Below are 27,615 nucleotides of genomic sequence, written 5' to 3'. Positions count from 1 at the left end.
CATCATATCTGTCCATTTCCATTCTTGTCAGGATGTCATCCTCATCTAACCATGTCTTGTTTATACTAACAATTTTTTGGACAAATAAACCCAATCAAAATAACAGTTTTGTTTCCCTTATTTCGAATACTTCTGGCATTAGTAAATAAGCATAACAAATCATTTCTGGTTCTACTAGCCCTGAAAACATCACTTCTCAGATGTGACACTTCAGGAATTTCCCCGATCTCTTTTTCTATATTACCACCAATTCTACATGCACTCCCCATCCCACCCCAGGCCAACTCAATCTTTTTTTTGCCCACTCACACATTCACTTCTGAATCTAGTATCCACACTTTGCATGGAGTGTCTCCCCATCCACCCTGACTTCCCCTATTTCCCTGTCTATGTTGTGTCTCCACTCTCTCTTTCATTTCCTTTACCCTTACTACTCACCTTTTGAATCACAAGCTTTCCCTCCCTGCTTTGTTGTGTCATATTATCTTGCGCTACCTCAGATCTTATATTCTCTACAGTCATTATCTTTCCTTCAAGCAACAATCTCTCCAGCTTATTATTATTATTACTTGTGTAATAATGATAATAATAACCTCTGAATCATACCATCACCAACCTCTTTAACACCATCACCACTGATTATTACATAGGCTTTCCCATAATTTCACACATCAGTTCCAGAGACAGGTTATTATTATTATTATTATTACGGGTATCTCCATGGAGTCAGTAGACTCATCGTGGGAGACCCAAACTATAAAAACAATATCTATCATATCTCTTCTTGAATTCATTTACAGACGAAGAACTCACAACTGAGTCAGGCAATGCATTCCACTCATTCACCACACTCCAGATGAAAAACCTCGTTCTCACACCCTTGTTAACCACACTTTTCCTTGATTTCCAGGGATGACCTCTTGTCCTTCCATCACTATCATACAGCTGAAACATTTCCCCTGCATCAATCTTATAAAAACCTTTTAGTAATTTTAATGCTTCTATCATACCCCTCTTCTCTGCCTATCAACCAGCCAACCTCTGCAATCCACAAGCTCTCAATCTATCAATGTAGGGAGCATTTTTTATATCACTCACCAACTTAATCACTTTCCTCTGAACCCTCTCCACAACCTCCTCATCTTGAAGGAATCCAGGTGACCAGACCTGAGCACAGTAATTCAAATGTGGAAGTATCAAAGTCTTATAAAGAGGAATAATAATCTCTTTATCTCTGGATGTTAGTGTGTTCTTCAATAACCAAGTAATCCTATGTGCAATGTTGGACACCTTAGCAATGTATCCTCTGAACTTCATCTCCCTATCCACCAACACCCCTAAGTCCCTAGCCTCATCAATCTCTTGGAGTACCATTCCTTCAATGTAATACACAGCTGGTAATCTTTTAATCCCAAAATGCATAACTTTACACTTTTCCACATTGAACTGACATCCATACCTTTTGCCTATTTTGCCAGCTTATTTAAATCATCATGCAAACTCTCAACATCAGCTTGATTTTTTATTGCGCTACCCAACTTTGCATAATCAGCAAACAACTGAACATCTCCCTTTAAGCCATTTCCTATATCATTTATGTACAAATTAAACACCAATGGCCCGAGCACAGAGCCCTGAGGCACACCATTGGTCACCTGCCTCAACCTGGACTTTGCTCTTCCATACGAAGAGCCTCCGTAGCACAATTGAAAAAACGACAGTACATTGCACCCTTCAATTAGAAAAGGCCTAAGTTTGATTCCCGTCATGATGGGAGGAATCTTTATATGGTCTTTTCCGTGAGTTAGCCAATCTCATACGGAGACAGCAAGGTTTTTTCTTCTGGAAACTCAGGTTTTTCATCCCACATACAGACAAATCGGCCCTTCAGAATGCAATTTACAGACAAAAAATACTAGCTGTGGTGGTGGTGGATGTGGGCATTATATGTCGTTGATGTAGTTGATTGGTAGTAGAGGTTTGGTATAGCAGTGGAGACAGAGAGTTACACAGTGGGTGTCCTCCCGCAATGAGTCTTCGGACCCCTTGGGGGTGTCATGAATAATAATAATAATAATACACCACCTTCTGGTATCTCTCCCTGAGCCATTCTCCTATCCATATCATTAGTTTATTATCCATCCCCATCTGCTCGAATTTGTGCAACAGTATTCCATGGGGTATCCTGTTAAAGCCTTAGCAAAATCCAGAAGTACCACTGTGTAGCCATTTCCTTTGTCCAACTCAGATGTCATTCTATTATAAAAAGTTAATAAATTGCCAAAGCAGGATTGACCTTTAACAAAACCATATTGGCCCCTATAGAGTATCATATCCTGATCCACCCATTCTTGAATTTTGTCTTTAACCAACTTTTCCAATACTTTTTACCACTACTTTTATGCAAAGGAACTACTTTGCCTTCCTTCTACTCCCTAGGGACCATGCCAGAGTTCAAACTCAAGTTAAATAACCAAGTAAGAGGCATTGACAATTCCTTTGCACATTCAAGCAATACCCGAGCTGATATTTCATCTAAACCTACAGCAGTATTTGCATTTAAATTTTGCAATATATTAAATAACTCTGATTTCTTAACTTCAATTCTCACATTAGTTATTGCTACAGGTACAGAGATATCCTCACTTGGGTGATAGACTTTTGAAAAGTGATCACTCAGTAACTCTACTATTACATCTGAATTTTTCACCTCAATACCATCAGCACCCACTAAAGTTATCCTTCCAAAGTCATTCTTCCTTTTACTTGCCACAGCTGAAGAACTCTTTGGGATTAATCTTGATCTCCTTGGCTAAGATATTCTCATAATCTGATTTAGCTTTTCTTACTATGCTGGTAACCCTCCTTGTACTGCTCATGGGTGTCCTGATTGCCTTTCTCCTTGTAAATTCTCCATAACATTTTCTTTTTTTGCAAATCAAGCTTGATACTACTACTCATCCATCTAACACCTACCTTGTTTGTCTTTCTGATCATGGGGACATAATCTGATATTGCCTTTCTCAGATACTCGCTGATTTTATCCCATGCACTGCTAACATCTTTCTCCTGCAATATATTCTGCCACTGGACGACTGCAAGCTCACTCTGAAACTTGTTATAATTGCCTAGCCTGTAGTTCTGTATGTACCCCTTCTTAAGAGAGAAATCCACAAATTTTGCAACCTTCCAAGTCAACACCACATGATCGCTCTCACCAATTGGAAGTAACGAGGACACCTTACTTATGCATATATCCTCTGAACCAATGACCAGGTCCAACACTCTCACACCACGTGTCCCTTCAGTTATCTGCTGTTTCAAGTAATCGTCTCATAGAAGATGTATGAATTCCATTTCCTTTTTGCCACGTGATATTTCCTCCTTCCAATTGATATCACCATAATTAAAATCTCCCATCATAATCACTAATCCTGCACTCATTGCACTAATTTGGTGATGCATGAATTCAATATCACCCCCTGGCCTATAGCAGCAACCAACTGTATATTTAGTTGCGTTGGTCACTATTTCACACCAGACTGCCTCAAATGAACTATCATTCTGTCTATCTTCTTGATATACTACTTTCTTTGTCTGCAACTCATCAGCTATCATCAACAGTACTCCTACACCCCCCCCCCCGTTCTATCTTCTCTATCCTCCCTGAAAATACTGTACCCATCACATTCAATTCCAGTGACCACATCTTCTGCTGACAACCAAGTTTCACTAATGCCTATAACTTTTGGTGAGATTGCTCTGACTAATGCCAAAAATTCTTCCCTCTTATTTTGAATGCTTCTTGCATTGGTATACAAAAATTGCAGATTCCCTTTAGTTCTTGTACCAGCTTTAGAACTGATACACATGTCACTAATTTCAGTAGTAGGTTTACTAGTAATGTATTGTAATGTAATGAATTCTCAGTAGTGGAACAGTTTTACATCCCACTCACCTCACTCCCACTTTGTACAATATCACACTCAATAGCATGAAATAGTTTGATGAATTGTTATTAAATCATTCAACTTTATTTTTCACATTGCTTACCTCCTTGCTGTCAGCTTATTTCATGCTCTCATAATCTTTTTAAGTACTGTATTCCACACATGTATGTGTATATTGATTTATTTGCTGCTTTAGACTTTTTCTTATTTTTTCATTATTTCATAAATATGAAATAACGATAACTTTGATGATTGTTTCTTGATTGAAAGGAATTCATTTTTAAAATAATGATTTTTTTTTATTTTATAGATCAGCTTTCGATCCGATAAAGAAAGGGCTGTGTTATTTGAAAAACAGTATACTAACATTCCTCTCATACTTGACTCCTGCCAATCTAAAAAAACAATATGGTATTATGAAACAGAAAACATTCCTAGAATTAGTGAAAGGTTTCTTCTATTTCCTTTTTTACAGCATTTTCTACAGTGTTTGGTATACATATCATATCAGCAGGTAAGTAGCTATTCTTCTTGAATATTAATTTATCAGTTGATATGTTTTTCTTTTTTAATTAGACAAACTATTTAATTAAACTATAGAAAAGTGCAGTGTTTTTAGAGTGCACCGTCTCTTAATGTATTGAGATTATTTTAGCGAGTGAAAAGGAGAAAAAGGTGAATTAATAATTTAATTAATGAAATTAAAGTTTTATTAAAATTTGTAATTTTAATTTTGTAATAATAAAATACAGTTATCTGTAAATGTAAAAATCTTATTGCTGGAATGGAAAAACTTTTAATGGTGTATACCAGTGGTTCTCAACCGGTGTTCCGCGGAAGGTGAATAGGTGTTCTGCGAGAAGTTCTGGAATTTGTCATTTTTCAATTAATTTATCAGCACAAATTAATTTAATTATGGTTTAATTGATGTTAATTATTAATCAAGAATTAATTATCAATTATTGATTAATAATAAAAAATCAGCTAAATGGCCAATTAATTATTAATTTATATATTACAAAATAACCAAGGTGTTCTGCGAAAATTTCAGGATTTGTGATGTGTTCCGTAGTCGAAAAAAGTTTGAGAAACACTGGTGTAGACTGATGAACAAAATGGTTGCAAGTTCTTTTATATAATTATTATGATTATTATCAATCTTCATTGCAGGATATCCCACTGTCTCACACACACACACACACACACACACACACACACAGTTTATCATACTATGCCTTAAATATGTTCGTCTCTGCACTCACAACACTCTTGAGCAATGCATTCCAATCGCTCACCACTCTCCATGCAAAAAACCTGCTCCTTACATCTTTGTTCACACCATCCTTATACAGCTTCCAGGGTGACCTCTTGTTCTCTCCTGACTTCACTCATTCTATGCAAAACCTCCCTCCCTATATTAATCTGGTAATAATCCTGTAACAACTTATACATCTCAATTGTTCCTCCTATCCACCAATTTCTGCAAATTGCATTGTTTCAATCTATGTTTATACTCAACATTCCAGAGACATCGATCCAGAGATAAGCTCCAGAGATGATTGACCAGAAACGACCTTGGTCAATCATCTCTGGAGCTTTTCCAATACATGTTCATCTTTTTGAAAACCAAGTGACCAAATCTGTACACAGTAATCCACATGTAGCCTGATCAAAGCCTTATACACTTAATGGACAAAACATTGGAGATACCTACCTAATAGCATGTCAGTCCTCCTCCAGCACATATAACAGCCTGTACTCTCTTGAGGCCATCATGTTGGAGGCTTAATGGATTTTTTACAGCACTCAAAAAGAATTAAAATAGAATTTAATACTTCCTATATTTCGTCCTAGTCACTAGGACATCTACGGGGATTACAAAAACAATTAATGTAACATATACACAAATAACAAACAATACTAAGCCCAACCACATGGGTGACACTAAAGTCCTATCTAGGTAGAGCGCCCTCTAAGGGCAGTAGTAGGTGGCCTGGAATGTAAGGTGGGAACTCTGGTGATGAGTGTTTCCCAAATCTTCGGAAGCTTAATGCAACTGTATTTATTGAGATTTGGTTGGTTTTTGAGAGCTGCTGCTGCTTCTAAGAAAAGTCTCTCTTTCTTGAATTTGCTGTGGTGGAGCATGGTGGTTTTCTTCCATGATACCCTGTGGGTGGTGTCCAAAACATGGCCAGCCAAGCCTGAATGGCCATAGTTGTGTTTGAAGATGTAAGACTTGTGTTCCTCTAGACGGATGGATGCTGATCTGCCTGTCTGTCCAAAGTACGCCAGCTTACAGGAACAGGGTACTTTGTAAACTCCAGGCAGAGAGAGGGGAGGGAGCTGATCTTTCGTAGAACGGATAAGGGTAGCAAGTTTGCGGTGGGACTTATATGCTGTGTGTAGGTTGTACTGTTTTAGTATCTTGGCTATTTTTTCGGATGTGCCACGGATGTAGGGTATGGTGATGGCATTTTTAAAATCTTGTTGACGAGAAGGACGGGGAATGGGGGAGGAGTTGATTATTTTTTTGATACTGTGATCGCTGTAGCCATTGGAGAGGAAAGTGCTGTGTATGTGGTTAAGCTCAGTAGTGAGGGCGGTTCCACTGGAACAAAGATTGTGGGCTCTCTTGGTAAGAGTTTTAATAATGCCATATTGTTTAAAGGGGTGGTGGTGGAGAGTTTGTGAATGTATCTGCCTGTGTGTGTGGGTTTTCTGTATACAGTGAAGGTAAGTGTATCATTAGGCAGGCGTGTGACTAAGGTGTCTAGGAAGGGTAAACAATTGTTCTTTTCCTTTTCCATAGTGAACTGGATTCTTGAGTGTAGACTATTGAGATGACTGAGGAAGGAGTCTAACGTGTCTGGGCCATGAGGCCAAATAGAGAACACATCATCTACATATCTTAGCCAGATAGAAGGTTTGAGTGGGGCTGAGTCTATGGCTCGTTTTTCGAAATCTTCCATATAGAAATTGGCAAGGGGGGTGAGAGGGGGGAACCCATGGCAGTTCCCTCTATCTGCTTGTAGATTTTGTTGTTCCAAGAGAAATACCCAGAGTTAATGGTAAAGGAAAAGAGATCTAAGATGTCAGAGGGAAAAACGTTTTCTAAGAGAGATAAGTGTCAATTAGGGGAATATTGGTAAACAAAGAGGAGATATCAAAGCTTACCAATATGTCTGTCTTATTTAAGGTTAAATTTTCTGTGAGGGCTTTAAAGTGGGTCGAGCTTTTTATATAGAAAGGGGACCTTCCGGTGAGGGGGATCAGAGAGTTGGCCAGCTGTTTAGATAGTCTATAGCAAGGTGCATTGGTGGCATCTACTATAGGCTTGAGTGGGGAATTGGGTTTGTGGATTTTTGGTAAACCATATATTCGTATTTGGTAAGCCTCTACACACGTACTCTCTTGAGGCATTGACTCCACCAGATACCAGAGGGTTGATGAAGGTAATTCCAGCCATGCCTGTTGCAGCATTGTCTGCAACTGCACCTTAGATATCGGCCCCAGACACATGGATCTGATGTCACATGCGATGGCACTGCAGAGAGAGTCAATCGAATTTAAATCTGGGGACCTTGGAGTCACTGGATGATCCCAAACTCAGATGAGTGTTCCTCCAGCTGCACCCAGGTGGTTGAGGCTCTGCAGTTGATCTGTACTAGCCTGGACAGTCGATGTTGACCCTGGTCATTCAGTGGCATGTGGTCAGTCACAACTTGTCCACTAGGTGCAGGTATGTCTGTTGATAGCATACTTGTGGTAGACCCTCGATATGGTTGCCCTCAAGAACCCTAGGGTTTTTACCACTTGTGTGATAGAATGATCCATCTATCTTGCACCAAGTATATATCCATGATTAAATTTAAGGTTCATGACCTTACACCTTGCAACATTGAATTGATAACTTCACTCATTTTTCCATTCATCCAGTGCATTCAAATCCTCTTGCAAAGCCATGGTATCTGCTCAACTCATGATAGTTCTTCTTGATTTTGCATCATCTGCAAATAACTGCATATTGCCATTCAGACCTCTCCCAATATCATTTACATACAAATTAAACAGCAATGGACCCAAAACAGGCCCTTGGGGTACACTGCTAGTAACTTTCTTCTTCTGGGATATCGCTCCTCCATAGACATTTCACTGATATTTATCAGTGAACTGTCTCTGATCTACTGTCTAGCCCCATCAATTCCAATTTAATGACCAGCTTGTCATGTGGCAGCAATTTATCAAAGACTTTTGCAAAATCTAAACATGCCACTGTGTATGCATCACCCTTATCCAATGCCTTTGTCACCTTATAATAAATAAGCAGATTGTTAAAACACAATCTTTCTTTAACAAACCCATGCTGGCTATCAAAGAGTATTTTTCTGCTGTCAACCCAATTCTGAATCTTGGTCCTAACTAACCTCTCTAACACCTTAACCACAACTCCAGACACACAGACTGGTCTATAATTGAAAGCCCTACTCTTATTTTACCTCCCTTATGAATCAGAATAATTTTGTTATTTTTACAGCTATTTTGCCTGCTTCTGTTTAGGAGTGCCCCTTTTTTAATGTCATTGGCTTTTTACTCAAGAATTCTTAGGGCATTGCAGATGTATTTTTAGAGACAAATATATGTAGCATAATAGAAGAAAATTCGCACATACCTTTTCTTGGATGTTGTTGCCTGTCTTCTTTCTGCAGTGTGCATACTTCTGTTGTTATGGTGTTGAAAGGGGAGTGGGGGGTTGGCAATGTGGGAGGGTTAATTTGAAAAAAACCCGAGTTTTTTTATATATAATGTATACATATATTATATTTTAAGGGTGGGCGGAGCGCTTTTTTGTAGGGTGTGAAAAGATGAAAAGGGGACTAAAATTAGAAACTGTTTTTTAGAGGAAGGGGGAAGGGTTTATGGGAAAAGAGGGCGGGGATAGGGTTGATGGGGTGTGAGCCGTTTCGACAGCGTGGGTCGTCATCTGAACTCATGGAGGAAGTGAATGCTATGTCATGTCGGCTTGGTGTTTCTGCCTTTGAATGTTCATGTTATCGCCTATTGGTCGGAGTTGTGACCTAATTTTTATGTTGTGAAGCTTCCAACACTCGGAGATTATGTAGGGTTGGTGGATGTTATCCTCTTTTCACTTCTTTGGAACTTAGCCCAGTGCAAGACTCATTTAAAAAGATATGTAAAAGCTGTTGTTAACTCTCCAGAACATTCCCTCAAAACATGTGGTGAAATAGCACCAAGTCTTTCAGCCTTGTCATGTCATCATGTCATCTTCTTTATACCCTCTTTTACCTTGCGGTGTCGAGGGTCCATTGATCATTGGACCTCACTCCGTTAACAGGTTAAGGTGGTCAGCCCTATGCCCTGGTGTATCCTATGGCATGTAGTGTTAAATTCTCAAGGCCAGTTTGCCTGCTTTGCAGGATGAAAAATGGCAGAATAAACTGGGGAAAAAACCCTGCTATCCACGCCCAAGACTGGCTAACTTGGCTATGGCTGAGGAAGATCCTTCAGCTCCTCACGTCACCGATGGAAATCGAACCTAGGACACTCCTTCCCCAGGCATATGGTTGCAAAGCGCATAACCACTAGGCTAACCGCGCTTGGAGATTATGTAGGGTCGGTGGATGTTATCCTCTTTTCACTTCTTTGGAACTTAGCCCAGTGCAAGACTCATTTAAAAAGATATGTAAAAGCTGTTGTTAACTCTCCAGAACATTCCCTCAAAACATGTGGTGAAATAGCACCAAGTCTTTCAGCCTTATTTAGATTAAGTTTATTCAATTCCTCATATACCCTCTGCTCACTTACTAACAGTTCCTCCTCCCCGCACTGCATTCAAGTTCTGCATGATGTCACTTTCACAAGAATAAAATATCTTTATAAATTGTTCATTAAATACCTGAAGTATACCCTTTGCAACAGTTATTATTCCTCCATTTTTACCAATCATTGTCATCCCTCCATAATCATTCTTCCTTCTATTGGCCAAATATTGAAAAAATTCCCAGGATTTTTTTAGCCGCATTAGCTAACTGCTGCTCATACTGCACTTTTGCTTCTGCACTTTGCACTTTTTTGAAGGCGATTCACCCATATCGAGTGAATCGCCTTCCTCGCCTGCTCTTTGTACTCTTCATTCAACTGGTTGTTATAACCACTCGTCTTGTGCTGCTTCCATAATACCTTTTTCTTCTTCCAGATTGCATACCTTACCTTTTTCTTCTTCCAGATTGCATACCTTACCTCTTGATTCATCCACTTCACACCTGTTCCATTTAATCTCTTGACCTTTGGAATACAGTCTAATATTGCCTCCACCAAATAGTTCTTGAGTAGGGCCCAATCAGCATACATATGCTTTCATTCCAAGTTATTGCTGCAAACTGTTTCTTGAGCTTTTCATAATTACTAGCCTTATAATTCCACATATATTCCTTTCTAACAGAAGTCCTCATATGGCTGGCCACCCTTGCAGGTGATCACCTGATGATCACTCTCACCAACTGGTGGAAGATTTGATACCCTATTTATAATAACATTATCTGATGAGATGATCAAATACACTACCCTTGTGTACCCTGTAATAGGGTACTGCCTAAGGTAATTGTCCCTCAAAAACTCCAAAAATTTATTCTCTTTGTCCTCCCCAGATACAGTCTCTTCATTCCATATCTATATTATGATAATTAAAGTAACCCATAATGATCACTTATTTCTTGCTAACTAGGCTATTTTGTCTATACATTTCCTTCTCATTATCCTCCATATTACCAGGTCTTTAGCAGACCCAACTAAATATTTCATCCTGTTCACCTCCACTTCACACCATACTGCCTCAAAACTGTGGCCACTATTTGCACCTTGCAAATCCACCTTAGATGGGCATGACTCATCATCCATCAACAGCACTCCTCCTCCTCCCTTTCTTCCCTGTCTGGCTTCATGAAAAATACATATCCATCCATCTCTATTCCTGTCAGGATGTCATCTTCATCTAACCATGTCTTGCTTAATAGCTCATTCTATCTTATATTCAGAAAAAAAAAAACTCTATAACTAATTAACCCAATATTATTATCATCATCACAAACTCCATAGAGTCAGCAGATTCATCACAGGATTTTCTTCCAACAGACAACACATTTATCATACTGAATCTCAAAATCCTTAGCACTCCCTGTATTAACAACATATTCTGGTAATACATTCCATTCATCCACAATTCTCCATGTAGAAAATCTACTCCTCATGCCCTCTTCACCACACTCTTACAAAACTTACAGGGATGATCTCTGGTTCTTCCCCTCTCACATTCACCTCTATTTATAATCTCCTCTGGATTAATCCAGTAACATCTCCGCACTAACTTAAATGGTTATTTCATATCACCTTGTTTCTGCCTATCCACCAAACTCTGCAATTGACATTGCTTCAACCTCTCTCCATAGCCAACATTACAGAGCTTATCGTCTTATTGTTTTATTGTATTACATTGTCATAGTCACATGTCTCTGGACCCTGTCCAATGTTTCCACATCACACTGAAAACCAGGTGACCAAATTTAAGCACAATAGTATACGTGTCATCTGATTAGTGCTTTATATGGTGACACAACCACTTCCTTATCCATACATGTTGGAGTATTTCTTATCATATCCATCTAGCAACACTACGATGTGCAGCCTTTGAGAAATCTCGAATCTCATCCCCTTCCTGCAGTGCGGCACTGTCAATATAGTACACAGCCTTATATTTCTACACTCCAAAATGCAACACCTTTGCCTTTATTAATATTAAAACTCCATTCCACTCATTTGTCTAAGTCAAAAGTCTATACAAATCTTCCTGAAGAGGAACATCAGCAGCACAACTTATAATTCTGAAGATCCCTAGTCAATCCACGTGATATATCATTTACAAAACAAGTTAAACAACAGAGGTCCAAGAGCAGAACTCTGGGAGCATGCTACTGGTTTCCCTCCTTTTTTGAAACACTACTCCATCATACACAGCTTGTTGGTATTGTCCAGAGAACCAATCTCCAATCCATCTAACCAATATACTATTCATTTTCATCCTCTACAGCTTGTATACACCAACATATCATGTGATAATCTATCAAATACTTCTGCATAGTCCAATAATATCACTGTATATGATTCTCTGTTATCTAACACATACATTACCTTATAAAATACAAGTAAATTGCTAAAAAAAAAAGATCTGCCCTTTACAAATCCATGTTGACTATCATAAAGAATCCTATGTCCATCAGCATAATCTTGTATTCTATTCCTAACCAATCTCTCCAAACTTTGACTACAACTGCAGTTATACAGACTGGTCTATAACTGGTAACTTCTGTCTTCAATCCATGCTTGTGGAGTGATACTATGTTGCCTTCTTTCCACTCCTTTGGAACTTGACCAACTGCAAGAAACTCATTAAATAACCCAGTCAAGGGGATAGCTAATTGTTTGGAATTTTGTTTGGAGAGCCAGTTGTTTGGTGATATATGCATGGTGAAAAATACATGGTAAGAAAGATAAAATTTATGCGAATGTAGCAGAAGTTAAAAAACAAAGTGCAGTTAAAGATAAGGTGGTGAGCAGCATTCACTGTGAACAAGCGTGTATGGCTGGCAACAAAATTGAGAGAATGAATGAGAGCGAAAATGTGATGCAAGATTCGAAAGTTGAGTTGATTAAGATGAGGCAAGAGATTAAATGGATGCAGAATGAAGTTAAGAGAATTCAAGATATGTGTGGAAGAGTGAAAATAATGAAAATGAATAGTATTGGTATAAAAGAGGTAACGAAAGACCTGCGAGTGGTGTTGTATGGTGATTCCATTATTAAAGGTATGCTGAATGAGAGGATGCACAAAATTTGTTTTACTTGAGGTAGAATGAGTAGAGTGATTGAAGCATTGGATATTAGAAGTAAGCGAGCAAAAGAGTTGGTAGCTGTAATAGGTACAAATGACTTGTGGAGTATACCAAAATATTCTTCACAGGTGTGCAAACACTTCAGATTGGATATTAGGAGGTTGTTGAGACAGATAAAAGATAATAGTGTGATAGGAAAGGTAGTAAGCGTGTTGCCAAGGTAACACAGTGGCGAGATGAGACAGAGAACAAGGATTATGAATGATATGTTAGTGGAAATGTGCAAGGAGAAAGCACTTCAGTTTGTTAATGTGTGGAATGGTTTGAAGGACGAAGTGAACTGTATAGGAGTAATGGACTGCATTTGAGTGGTTTTAGTGTGAGTTGCTTGGAGAGACTGCTGCTCAAAGGTAGAGAAGTGAGTGCATAGAATGAATCTGATCAAATGGGAAGTGATGTGGAAAGAATGAGAAAGTAAGACAGGACAGATAGAAGAGGTGGTTATGAATGAAGAGGTGAGCAACGTGGTTTTAGAGAATGAGAGAACAGGTATGCAAGACAGGTGTGCTCCAAGAGGATGTCAATGCATGTGTAGACACAAAGAGAATGGGATTTCCCTTAGGATCAAGGGAAAACAGTTGGATTTGAAGAAGATTTTAAGATGAATTAGGAGAAAAAGAAATGGCTCGAGTTAAGCAGGGAGAAGTCACATCAAATAAGTGGTATCAGTGGAACTTGCTGTAGATCCAGGAATAAGCTGCTGTTTGTATACAAATGCTAGAAGTGTAAGAAACAAGGCAAATAAAATGGTTGCATTAATTGAATCCATTCACCCAAAAATTGTTGGAATAAGTGAAAGATGGTTGGATGAGGATGACACCCTGAAACAGAGATGGAAGGGTATGATGTGTTTCATGGAGTTAGAAAGGGTAAAAAGGGAGAGGGAGTGCTATTGATGATAGAGAAATTATGTCCATACAAAGTAGAGATGCAAGATGGAAACAGTGCCAGTGGTTTTGAGGAAGTATGGTATGAAATACAGTCAAGCAGGTGAATAGAATGAAATACTTAGTTGGATGTTATTATAGACCTGGCAATGTCAATAGTAGTGACTATGAAATGTATAATCAAATTGACTGATTTACCCTTTTCAATCATTTCAGACCATAGGTGACTTTGTAGGCTTTGCCCACAAAGTATTTCTGGTATGAATTTTACAGGGTAGTTCACCGTTGCTTTCCCCAACCCCCATTTTATCTGGGCTCAGGACTGGCATTGGCTAATCAAATTGCCCAAGCAAATAAGAAAAGGGTGATTATTATGGGTTACTTTAATTATGGCAATATAGACTGGGATGATGAGATAGTAACTGGAAGTAAAGAAAATGAGTTTTTGAGGAACAACTACCTCAGACAGTATGTAACAGAGGGCAAGTATGTAACAAGGTATGTAACAAGGATTGATGGTCTTGGATTTTATCATCTCATCAAACAATGTAATTATAAATGAGGTGTCAGATCACCCTCCAGTTGGTGAGCGTGACCATGAAGTGATTACCTGGGTGGTTGCCAGCAGTGTGAAAATCTCTGTGAGAAAAGGGTATATGCATAACTACAAGGCTGGTGATAATGAGGAGCTCAGGAGAGACAGCTTGCAGGTGTAGCATGATATGAGAAGTTAGCCAGAAAGGAGATCAGTGCAGCTTGGGGGATATTCAAAAACTATCTAGTAGAAGTAATGTCTAAATGTATTCCAAGGGTCAGAAAGTTAAATAAGGTAGGTGTGAAATAGATGAATGAAGAGATTAAACATGCGATGTAAGTTGCAGAGCCTCATGAATAGGAGGAAGGGGGGGGGGATATGATTGAGACATATAAACTGGTCAGGGGTTGTTATCAGGTAGACATGGAAGAGATTTTTCATAGAATTGGAGAGGGAAGTAGAACAAGAGGCCATTGCTTGAAACTGTATAAGGAAGGTGTGAGCAAAGGAGTGAGAAGCAGGGTCTTTGCTCACACCTTCCTTATACAGTTTCAAGCAATGGCCTTGAAACTGTATAAGGTTAATAATAATAATAATATGATAATAATAATAAAGAGAAAAAGTGTATTATGGAGGTAGTATAAGAGAAGTGGTAATAACCGATTCCATGAGGATTACAAAGACCAGGCAAGGTGGGTGACTTGATTGGTAAGGGTAGCAAAAGTGAGGTATCAGCTAATGAAGCCAAAAAGAATCTTAGGGAGTTCTTTCAATATGTAGCCAGCAAAAAAAAAAAAAAAGAATGATTATGGAAGGATGACACTGAATGGAGAAAATGGTATAAGAACAACTGCTGTGGAAGATATAGTGGAGATACTTAATCAGCAGTTCATAAAGGTCTTTCATTCTTGTGTATGTGAAATCATGGAGGGTTTGAGAGCAGTTGGTGATGGGGAGGGGAGAGGAGACTGACTATAAGTGAGCAAAAGGTATATGTGGAATTGAGCAAACTTGATATTAATAAGTTTGCTCAATTCCACTTGAGCAAACTTATTAACATCAAGTTTGCTGTTAATAAGGCTGTGGGACTTGATAATATATCACTATGCAGTTGTGCACTCAGGATTAATCTTGGGGGGGGGAAGGGGGCCCTAGTTGAGTAGACGATTTGACACTACACATCACATATGACCTATGACTGAGCATCTGCAATGATCGCTAATTCATAGTAGTATAGAAATAGAAGACACGACACGACATTAATAAAAAAAAAATGAATTTTAATTAGGAAAAGATTTTTGGAAAATTTTCTAGTGTTTTTTTTTTCCTTTTTCTTTGTGGGGGCAGGGTCCCTTGGCCCCCTTCTGGGTGCGGCACTGTCACCATGCATTCTGAAGGAATGTGCTAGGGAGTTGGCACCTGCCTTGATATATTTTTTAATATGAGTCTTGCACTGGGTCAAGTTACAAAGGAGTGGAAGGAAGTGAAGATTGTGCTGCTTCATAAGGGATGTGATGGAACTTAAGCATCAAATTACAGGCCTACCTGTGTGTGTGTCAGGTGTTGTGGTTAAGTTGTTTGAGAAGCTGGTGAGAACTAGGATCCAGAATTGGATTTACAACAATGGTTGTAAATCCAATTCTGTAAATCCAACAATATCCTTGATGGACAGCATGGATTTGCTAAGGTGACAGCTTCCGTGGACAGAGGAGAGGGATACACCATAGTATACTTAGATTTTGCAAAGGCAGAATACTGCATAATGATAGATTACTGCATGATAAATTGATAGTCAAACTAGAGTGGTTGGGGTTGGATATTAGATTAGTGCATTGGATCAGAGATTAGGGGAGCAATATCCTGGAAGAGGAAAGTCACTATTATGGCCTTAGGGATCTGTTTTAGGCCAATTTCTGTTTAACCGGTTTGTTAATGATATAGGCAAAGATATGGGTGAGGATATTCAGTTGTGATAGATTGATAGAATTTTGATAGATTACTGCACAATAAATTGATAGTCAAACTAGAGTGGTTGGATATTAGATTAGTGCATTGGATCAGAGATTAGGGGAGCAATATCCCGGAAGAGGAAAGTCACTATTATGGTGTGCCTTAGGGATCTGTTTTAGGCCAATTTCTGTTTAACCTGTTTGTTAATGATATAGGCAAAGATATGGGTGAGGATATTCAGTTGTTTGCGGTATCCGGAGAGTTCGAAAAGGCAATTAAACGAAAGACAATTCATCGAAAAGGCAATTAAACGAAAGACAGTTCATCGAAAAGGCAATTAATCGAATGAACAATTCATCGAATGACAATTCGTCAAAAATGCAATTCATAGAAAAAACAATTCTCCGAAAATTTTAACTTTTCGAAAATGTTATGATAAAAGTGATCCATTTAGAACAAATACTGAACCGTGCAGAGTGAGAAAGCAATGCTATTTTAATAGGGAATAATTATAGAATAATATTTTTTCTTATTTTCCTTCTTGTCCAATAACTGTTTCATGTCTGTTCATGGACTGATTTGCTTGTTTCCAGGAGTAAAAGCCGAGCCTACGCAGGCTCCATTATTATTTTTCTAACTAGTAGTAATATGCTACTTCAATACACCAATTATTATGGGATGAATTTTATTCATCCCATAATAATAATAATTAAAATAATTCTATTTGAATGCAGAATTCATCTGCATTCAAATAGAATTATTATGGGATGAATTAAAGTTTCAGAAAGCGAATCTGATTCAGATTCGCTATCTGAAACTTTCACAAGAAAATGTCGAACCGTTCCAGTTTTCAGTTCAGCTATATTCGGGGCAACAAAGAAATAACGTGTCCAAATTATGTATTACAATAACTCTCTGACTTAGCAGAATTAATAGAAGTTGCTGGTACAAGAAGCTGTCCTCACAGTTCAGTTTTTGTTCTAAATGGATCACTTTTATCATAATATTTTCGAAAAAAAGTTTTGAAATGATATTAGCAATTCAGTTTTGGCTGGATCAATTTAATGAAATTTTAGTTAAAATTTTCGGTGAATTGTTTTTTCGATGATTTGCATTTTCGATGAATTGTTGTTCAATGAATTGTCTTTCGATTAACTGTTTTTTTGATGAATTTTCATGGAACTGTTGTTTGCAGATAATACAAAATTGGGACGAACTATGAAGAGTAGAGAAGATGTTGTGGCCATACAAGAAGACTTGAATGGATTGAGTGAATGGGCATAGAAATGGGAATACAAGTTCAATGTTGCAAAAGGTAAGATTTTAAAATTTGGAAAAGAAAGATGGGATGTAGAATTTACGGTTGGTGGGGATATATTGTTGGAGGAGGAGGAAAGAGGAGATCTTGGAGTGAGAGTGGATAAGGATCTAAAATTTAGGGGACACATTGCCAAAATTCTGAGGACAACACAAAGAATTCTGGGAATGATGCCAAGGATACTAACTTGTAGAAGTAAGGAAGTTCTTGTTCCATTGTATAAGGCCACACATGAAAAATAATGTGCACAGATTTGGTCACCTGGTTTTCAAAAAGACAAAGAGATGCTGGAATTGGCCCAGAGACAAATGCATTCCATCACCTTGCCCTGCCAAAATCCTATCTTCAACCCTGTATTGATCTTCCTCCTGTGATACAATCCCTTTCGCTGTGCCATCCTCCTTCATATGCACTCTTTGATCATTAGCTACACTAAATTTTTTATTCTGTGCCTTCTCATCAAACAATAGCTTTTCTATCCAAACTGCAAATCCTTTCAGATCCAATCCATCAACTTCAAAGCATTCCAACTTCCCTTCAAATTCACTCCACAAATTGGCAAACTGTAACCTGTTTGCCTAACATAACTCAGCCATCTTACTGTTCATTATCTCAGTATTGTCATATTTGGGTAACACTAACAACTTTTACAAATATTATTATCCTTTTCTTCCAGCAAGAACTTCTTTAAGTTTCTATCAGTGTTCCTTTTATTTTTTCACCAACTAAGTCATTCATGCCCACAACTACTGCTAATTCTGATGCCTGTTTTTTCCTTCTCTGCAAAAGCATCAGTTATTTCAATATTTTGAAATAACTGATGTTTCAATATTCCATCAGGTTTGTGTACCTCATTAGTCATCATACCTCAAATGATTGAGTCTCCATATAACACTACCTTCTGGCTCTTTTTTATAATACTAACTTTCTCCGCATTCACATCAGCCAGTCTCTTCTTTAGATGTTTAATCTTATCTTCTAGATGCTTCATTTCATTTTGCACTTTTCATCAACTCTTGCCTAACTTTTCCACTCTGTTTCCTTTGTTATCTTTTGAAAGGTCAACACTTCTCTGCGATTTTTTGTTTACTACCCAATGACATTAGCTCCCGTTTCAAAATACTCTAACCTATCATTACACTTTTCACATATATTAATGCTTTCTTCTTTTCATTCACTCTAATAGTTCACAAATCTTTCATACTTTTCCAGTGCATACATGAAACAATTCTCACAATGCATCCACTGGAAAAAATCCAAGGCAGAACTCTCCACCTTCATGCAAAGCTTTCTGTGCTACAGACTTACACCTCTTTACATTTTCAGAAAACAAAAGCAGTAGTAACAAACAAGTAGCAAAAACACAAATAAACAAAATAACAACAATAAACACTGCTGACGAACACCTGTATCCAGCATGAATAAAATTATATATATACATGCATGGTTTATTCACAATATGATACAATGTGAAAAGGGAAAAGAGATTTTTATTAAAAATTAAATATTGCAAATTATGGTCTTCCAAGTCTCTCTGTCTTGAGCTAACTGGTAGATGTCAGATGGAGTTTTGCAGTTCAGCCTACTGATGGTTTCACATATGTATTGCCAAAATTGTTTGCATGGTCTTTCTCTACTGCGTTTGCCATCTTCTGTTTTGTACAGGATGAGGGATTCCAAATAGGATGAGACTTCAGGATGTCTGAGTTGATGCCCAAGCCATCTGAGTTGTAGTTTTTTGACTATACTGACAAGTGGTTCTTGCTTAGCCAGATTTAGCACAGCAGAGTTAGTGACACGGTCCATCCAGGTGTATCCAAGGATCAGTCTGAGACATGTAGTTCCAAAGGAGTTAATTAGATCTGTAGTTTTTTTTGGTGCTTATTGTCCAGGTTTGAGAACCATACAAGAAGATCGATCTACTGGTTGCATGGTATAATCTTAATTCTGTCTTTAATGATACTAATGATGATTTCCAGATGGGGTGGAGTTTGTTATGGAAGACTAGAGCCAGCTGTTTACGTTTTCTATCATTTTCTGTATTGCTGATATGAAGTATAAGGTTTTCACAACCTATTGAGAATACTCTGGACTTTTGGATGTTGATCTGCAGACCAATAAGTTTAGCCTGTGCCTCTAGTAGACTGAAATATTTTTGTGCATTTATTGGTTCTATATCTATAAGTACAACATCGTTATATATATAATCATTATTATAATTATATCATCGTTATTATAATTATATATATTATCAAAATTATATTTTAAATTATATGGTAATCAATTTAGTTAATATATTAACTAAATCTTTAATCTTTGTAATGCCCTTCATGATAATTATATACATACCATGCATTCTTTTTTTAAAATTAGCCTTATACGTTGATTATTTTCCTGTCATTAGAAAATAATGTAGGTCTTGAGCATACAACTTTTAAATATTTCTTTGAATCTTGCTGTGTATTAAATGTTGCTTGTGTTTTTAGGACTGTGATGAGATTCATTATGATGTTAATGGGTGGTCAACCCTTGGTTGAAGCAGATGCTGAAGAAGAAGAAATTACAAAACCAGATATATTTGCAAAGCCTGGAGCTTTAGTACCAATAGGGTCACCATTAACATTAGAAGTATTACCACCTGGAGAAATGGCTTTGATGGGAGAAGCTGGAGAAATGATGGCCACTATTCAAGCTTTTGGTCTTGACATCACTAAAGAGGAAGAAGATGGTGAAATTAGGTAAATTTAGTGCCTGATGCAAATTATTATTGCAAAGTACTTTAGAAAATGAAGTTTTCTAAATTTTAAATATTTATGAATCATAAGATAAATTAAAGATATGTATAATTTTTATTCCATTTCAAACAATTTCTTCACAACTATATTATTATTATTATTACCTGACACCTCCAGGGAGTCCAAAGACTCATCGAGGGAGGGCACTCTACTCTACAACTCTCTGTCTCCACCACTCAATACACCAAAGAACTGCAATGCCATCTACCGCTAATAGTATTTTCATCTTTAATGTGATATCAGAAACTCAAGTGTAGATAATGAAATTAGCAAAGATAATAGTGAGCAAGCAAGAGGTATATGAGGAGTAAAGTGAGCTAGATGTCAATAAGGCAATAGGACTTGATGACATATCACCACATGTCTTAATGGAATGTTCCAACAGCCTTGGCCTACCTGTTTAACAAGAGTCTTGAAACAGTACATGTCCCAAAAAGTGGAAGGAAGGAAGGTAAAATTGTTCAGTTCACAAAGGTGAACTCGAACAATTAAATAAAGCTAAGGCTACAAATTATAGATATACAAACATGATCTGTATATCCGTGGTTGTAGTTATGGTATTGGAGGGGTTAGTGAGAGATAGGATACAAAAGTGGGTTGATAATAGCGTTATTCTTTGTGCTTGCCAGAATGGGTTTGTTAAAGGGAGGTCATGTTTTACCAACTTGCTTATGTACTATAACAAGGTGATGAATATATTCCACAAGGGAGATGCATACACAGTGACATACTTCGATTTTGCTGAGGCTTTTGATAGATTGCCACACCGTGAGTTGGTAACTAAATCGAAGCAGATAGGATTGGATGATAGATTAGTGATATAAATCGGCAACTGGCTCTCAGATAGGTATCAGCAAGTTGTGTATCGGGATATGGTATCCCAGAAGAGAAAATTCACTAATGGTGTGTCATAGGGGTCTGTTTTAGGACATTGTTATTTAATTTGTATATTAATGATATTGGAATGAGTTTAACTAGTTATATACAACTGTTTGCAGATGATGCAAAACTGGGGAGACTGTTGTCCCTCCTGATTTTTATGGTGATGAAGATATACTGGAAATGATCTAGAGAAGACTGACCAAGGTGGCAACTGGTCTTTGAGATGTGGAATATGAAAACAGATTGGGAATGCAGTTTGCAAACCCTTGTGAATAAAAGGAAAAGAGGGGATGTGATTGGGACATTTAAGTTGGTAAAGGGTTGTTATTAGTTTAATGTGGAAGAAATTTTCATAGAACTTGAGAAGGGATTAGAACAAGGGGACATACCTGCAAGCGTAAAGAGGGTGTGAGAGTGTGAACAGAGGTATAAGGAGCAGGTTCTTTGCATGGAGAGTGGTTGGTGAGAGGAATGTGTTACCTGATGTTGTGGGGAATGCAGATACACTGAATGAATTTAAGGTGCCATTTGATGAACTTTGCATGCCTCCCATAATGAGTCTTTTTACTCCATGGAGATCTGGTGTTACTAATAATAATATTTACTTGCCATCTTCACTAAAAAGTGTGCCTAAATAACTTTCAGAATGCATTTGAAGTTCCTTCTGATTTTCACGCTTTAGTTGTTACAGCAGTTGAGGAATCCTGCAAATTCCTAGTGGATTTATGTAAGAGTATGATATGATCCGCATAAAGTAAAGAGCCAATATTAACATCTGAAGTTTTTATATTTGGTTTAATACTACATTCCTTCATAATGGGATCAATATGAATAATAGTGGAGAGCACTCTTGTCTTGCACTTGATTGTACATCAAAGCATCTTCCTATTACTTCTTCAGTTCTGACTGCTGACAGATATAGCCTGTGTATCACTTAGTACAATATGCTAACAGTTTTTCTCTTGGAACCTTGTCATATCCCTTTTCCACATGTACAAAACTTAAATATAGATCCTAATTATATTCCCATGATTTTGAAATATCTGTCTTGAAGTTAAAATCTGATCCTGATACCTTTTGGCCTGAATCCAGTTTGTTCTTCTCTAAGTTTCTCTTTGAAATTCTTTCTTAGCTTCTTCTCAAATATGCTTACATAATCACCTGGAACACTTAGTAGAGAAATTGCATCCATTTGGTAGATCTGTTTGTTTGCTAGTTTCCAGTTGAACGAAGGAACAAATTTTGTGTACTCTAGACTAGGGGTCTCCAAACTACGGCCTGTGGGTCAGATGTCGCCCGCAATATGATTTTATCTGGCCAGCCAATTGGACTAATTTTTCAATAAGAATCTGCAAAAAAAAAAAAAACACAGGGTGTTGATAGATTTCAAATGCATTAATTAAAATTGTGTTCAAAATATATTCCCGAACAGCAAAAAGTAACCTTGATCCAAGTTACGGTCTTTTTGACTGTAAAAGGTCTGTTAAAATGGACTAACGAAGAAAAAAAATTTGAATTTTACAAAATTTTACAAGCAGATTTGAAGAAATTAGCTTGTAAATTTATGTCTATTTTTGGGACGTATTTTTGCAAACAAACTTTTTTCCAAATGAAATATATCAAGTCAAAATACAGGGCAAATTTATCTGATGAACATTTGAAATCGCTACTTGTAATTAGCACTTCAAAATTTGAAGCTGAGTTTAATAAGATTTTAAAAACACAAACACAGTTACATCATTCACATTAATGGTTTTATTACAATTTGTGATAAAAATATGAGAATTTGCTGATAGTGTTCGTTGTCATTAATATACGATAATTTAATCTCACATACTCTGTAATCAGTTTTTATCTGCTTTCAATAAAACTCATATATCTAGTTCTAGAGAGTTTTTTTACTACAGCCCTCTGAACAGTGCTGAAGTACTCAATGTGGCCCTCACAGCAAAAAGTTTAGAGACAACTGCTCTAGACAGTAAGGATTTTATGATGCTCATACCTTTTGAGATGATGAGCAGATGTATTATGAATATAGCATCCCGCAAAACTTGGTTTTCAATAGACAAAAGTAGATAGCGATCCTTCTGGTTACTGTATGTCCAGAAAGGAAATTTCTCTTGATGATTTTTTGTCTTGTGTAAATTTAATCTGGGATATAAATTGTTAATTTTTCATAGAAATGAATGGAGTTCTGACTCTCTGTGATTCCAAATCACAGGATTGTTGTATTGTAGGCAAATAGACATTTCTGGATCAAGAATGAAGATTCTTTCTTCCTGATGTGCTAGATAAAAGTTAGCTAAGTTACTGATAGTGGTGAGCTCATTGCAGTTAGTAGTATAGTAGATCCAGAGCTGTGTTTCTCATTTATCTAACCTTATTTCATCAATGGTACCACCATATTATTTATCTGTGGGTGAATTTATTTAAAAAAAAAAAAAAAACTAATAATAATAATTATTATTATTATTATTACAGGCAACTCCAAGGAGTCCTTAGACTCATCGAGGAAGGCCCTAACATCATGTCAAGAACAACTATTCAATATTCACATAGTATCTATCATACTTCACCTTGAACTCATTCACAGTCATGCACCCACAACGGACTCTGGCAGCTTATTCCACTCATTCACCACTCTCCAAGTAAAAAACCTAGCTCTAACACCCTTGCTAACCACACCCTTGCCCAATTTCCGTAGATGGTACCTAGTCCTCCCACCACCAGTCCTGTTCTCAAAAATATCTTCTGAATTAAACTTATAGAAACCCTTCAGTAATTTGAATGTCTCAATCATATCACCCCTCTTCTGCCTATCAACCAATTTCTGCAACCCACAAATCTTCAACCTGTTCTCATAAGGTTCATTCCATAGACCTGCTATCATCTTGGTCACTCGTCTCTGGATCCTCTCTGTCTCCTCCCCATCAAGAAGAAATCCTGGCACCCAAATCTGGGCACAATAATCTAGATGGGGGTCTTATCAAGGCTCGATACAGAGGAACAATAACTTGTTTGTCTCTGCTTGTCAAAGTATTCTTCAGTAACCAAGTGATTTGATGAGCTGATTTAACCACTTTTGCAATGTTCCCAATAAACTTCAACTCCCTATCCACCAACACTCCCAAATCCCTGGCCTCATCAATCTCCTGGAGTACGGTTCCACCAATGTGATATACTGCTGCTAATCTTTTCACCCCAAATTGCATAACCTTACATTTTGCCACATTAAATCGACATCCATTCTCCTTAGCCCAGCCCTCCAAACTATCCAAATCATCATGCAAAATTTTGACATCCTGTGCATTCACTATTACCCTAACTTTGCATCATGAGCAAACAAAATGAACAGTTCCTCTCAGATCCTTTCCTATATTGTTAATGAACAAATTAAACAGTAGTGGTCCAAGAACGGTACCCTGCGGCACACCACTAGTCACAGGCATTCTTTTGGACCCTACTCCTGAATAAACTACTCTCTGATATCTCTCCATCAACCCTCCTATCCATCTCACCAACCCTATATCCATCCCCATATGCTGCAGTTTACTGATTAGAAATCCAATCATAGTACAACAATGTACATTTGCTTTTAACAAACATTAGTATTATTCAAGCCTTCATGGAGTCAAAAGACATCGTGGGAGGTCCTTCCTAAGAAACACAAAGTCTATCAAGACTCATTGAGGGGAGGTCCCCCCTAAGAAACACAAAGTCTATCATACACAGGAGTATCCGGAATAAGGGAGAGGAATTGGTGGCGCAGATATCATCAGCCTGGCCAAAAATTATTGCGATCACTGAGACGTGGTTGACAGAAGGGGATATAACAACAGGAATAGAAGTCGCTGGGTATAGCAATTTTCGGCAGGATAGGAGGGGAAAGTGTGGTGGTGGGGTACTGCTTATGATAAGTGACGACCTATGTCCTCTAAGAGGGGAGGCTTTGGAAGGCAGTGAGACAAATGATTTAGAGAGCATATGGTGTGAGGTAGAGGTGGGCAAGATAGGATATTTAGTGGGGTGTTGCTACAGACCCAGGAGAAGAGAATGGGGACCAGGAGATGTTCAGACTGTTTAGTTTGTCAAGTAACAAGAAGAATGATTGTTATGGGAATTTTAACTACAGTAGTATAAATTTGAGAGAGGAAGATGCATGTAGCAATAGGGGAATGGAATTTCTAGAATTCTTGAGGGACAAATGTCTTAGGCAACATGTAACAGAGGGAACAAGAGGTTCAAAAGTTTTGGATTTGGTTATAGCATCAGAAGAGTTGATAATAACTGAGTTGACGTCTCTCCCACCAATTGGAGAGAGTGACCATATGGTGTTGACTTGGAAAATGAATAGACATGAAGGAGTATCAAAGAGATGGGAACTTATGTGGAATTATAAGGCAGGTGATTATAATAGTCTTAGACGTCAACTTCGGGAAGTTTCATGGAGGGAGGAATTGGAAGGCCGGGATATCACTAGTGCGTGGGAAATTGTGAAAGAATATTTGTTATCAGCAATGGTAAGTTGTATACCACGAGTGAAGAAGAAGACGCAATTTGAAGTAAAGTGGATGACAAACAAAATTAAACAGGAATTGCATGCGAAAAAGTGGCTATGGAAGAGATATAAGGAGACAGGTGAAGAGATGCATGAGGAATATAAGACACAGGCCACAAGAGTGACTAGTGGTAAGGAAAGCGAAACTGGAATATGAGAGGAGATTGGCCCTAAGATCCAAAGAAAATCCTAGGGAATTTTTTAGCTATGTGGCCAGTAGGAGGAGAAATGACTGTGGAAGAATGATATTGTGGGATAAAAATGGGAATAGAGTGACTGATGCAGAGGACATAGTGGAATTGTTCAATGAACACTTTATTGAAGTATTTCATCCTAGAGAAGTCAGTTTTAATGCTAGAGGGATAGGACTGGTTCGAGGTCTGGAGGTACAGGAGGAGAGTGTGTTTCAGATACTGAGTTCTCTGGATGTCAGTAAAGCTGTGGGACTGGATGGTATTTCACCACGAGTTTTGAGAGAATGTGCTAGGGAATTGACAGTGCCTTTAACGTGGCTTTTCAATGAAAGTCTGGCTTTGGCAAAGGTGCCCAGGGAATGGAAGGAAGGTAAGATAGTGCCATTGCATAAGGGTGGTAACAGACTGGAAGTGTCTAATTATAGGCCAGTCTGTGTGTCATCAGTAGTTGTTAAGATCTTGGAGAAAGTAGTGAGGGACCGTATACAGAATTGGGCAGATGAGGGTAATGTTATCTGTGAGAATCAACATGGATTTGTGAAAGGACACTCTTTTAGCAATATGCTAGCCTTTTATAATAAAGTTACAAGAACATTAGATGAGGGAAAGGCATATACTGCAATTTTCTTAGACTTGGCGAAGGCATTTGACAGGGTGCCACATGATAAGCTGATATTTAAGTTGCAGCAATTGGATCTGGATGTCATATTGGTCAACTGGATTCAGGATTGGCTGTCTGATAGGTATCAGAGAGTTGTGTATGGTGGAGCAGTTTCCAGGAGGCAGAAGGTTACAAGTGGGGTCCCACAGGGCTCAGTACTAGGACCTATATTGTTTAACCTTTATATCAATGACATAGCCAGTGGATTGCAGGGGGACATTCAGTTGTTTGCGGATGATGCGAAGCTGGGAAGGATTATTAGTAATAGTGCAGATGTGGTAGCCCTGCAAGAGGATTTAAATAAGCTAGATAGATGGGCAAATGAATGGGGCTATCAGTTTAATGCAGCAAAATGTAAGGTCTTGAGGTTTGGGAAACATCGATGGGATGCTGCATACTCTGTGGGAGGAGTTATACTGGAGGAAGTAGGGGAGACAAGAGATCTGGGGTTGATGATTGATAGAAACCTGAAGTTTAGGGGACATATTGCAAAGGTGGTGAAGGTAACACAGAGGATTGCTGCTATTATGAGAAGGACACTGACCTGCAGAGATAAGAGGGTTATCATTCCCTTGTATAAATCTCTGATCAGACCACACTTGGACTATTGTTCTCAGATTTGGTCCCCAGGATTTGAAGGGAATAAATTAACTGTGGTTAGGATACAAAGACGGATGACAAAGATGGTTTCAGGGCTGTACAAGGATAGTTATGAGGATCAGCTGAGAGAATGTGCACTGCAGAGTTTGGTGGATAGACGAAGGAGTGGTGATATGATTGAGACTTTTAAACTGTTGAGAGGTGGTTACAGGGTTGACACTGGAGAGTTCTTTCGCTTGGTTGAACAGCGGGAAGGAGTGATGACAAGAGGCCATCCGTGGAAGTTACGAAAGGAAATTGTGAGCAAGAGGGTAAGGAGTGG

At 38.0% G+C, this 27,615-nt stretch overlaps 1 protein-coding gene across 3 annotated transcripts in view; it reads left to right on the top strand.

The window, feature by feature from the left end:
• The window catches only part of RyR (Ryanodine receptor), a 1,703,288-nt gene that overhangs the window by 1,524,956 nt on the left and 150,717 nt on the right, over window positions 1-27,615 (top strand). For all 3 annotated transcript variants that reach the window (XM_090399345.1, XM_090399347.1, XM_090399344.1), the window contains exons 106-107: window positions 4,261-4,464; window positions 20,090-20,341. In XM_090399345.1, the coding sequence (XP_090255471.1) occupies window positions 4,261-4,464; window positions 20,090-20,341 (456 nt within the window). The remainder of the gene's footprint in view (window positions 1-4,260; window positions 4,465-20,089; window positions 20,342-27,615) is intronic.

This window comes from Typopeltis vanoorti, chromosome 10 (genome assembly GCF_054136105.1).
Source record: "Typopeltis vanoorti isolate ZY-2024b chromosome 10, IOZ_Tvanoo_1.0, whole genome shotgun sequence".
NCBI classification, from domain to species: Eukaryota; Metazoa; Arthropoda; class Arachnida; order Uropygi; family Thelyphonidae; genus Typopeltis; species Typopeltis vanoorti.
Note: the sequence above shows the minus strand (reverse complement) of the source record. Positions and strands in the feature narration are given on the sequence as shown.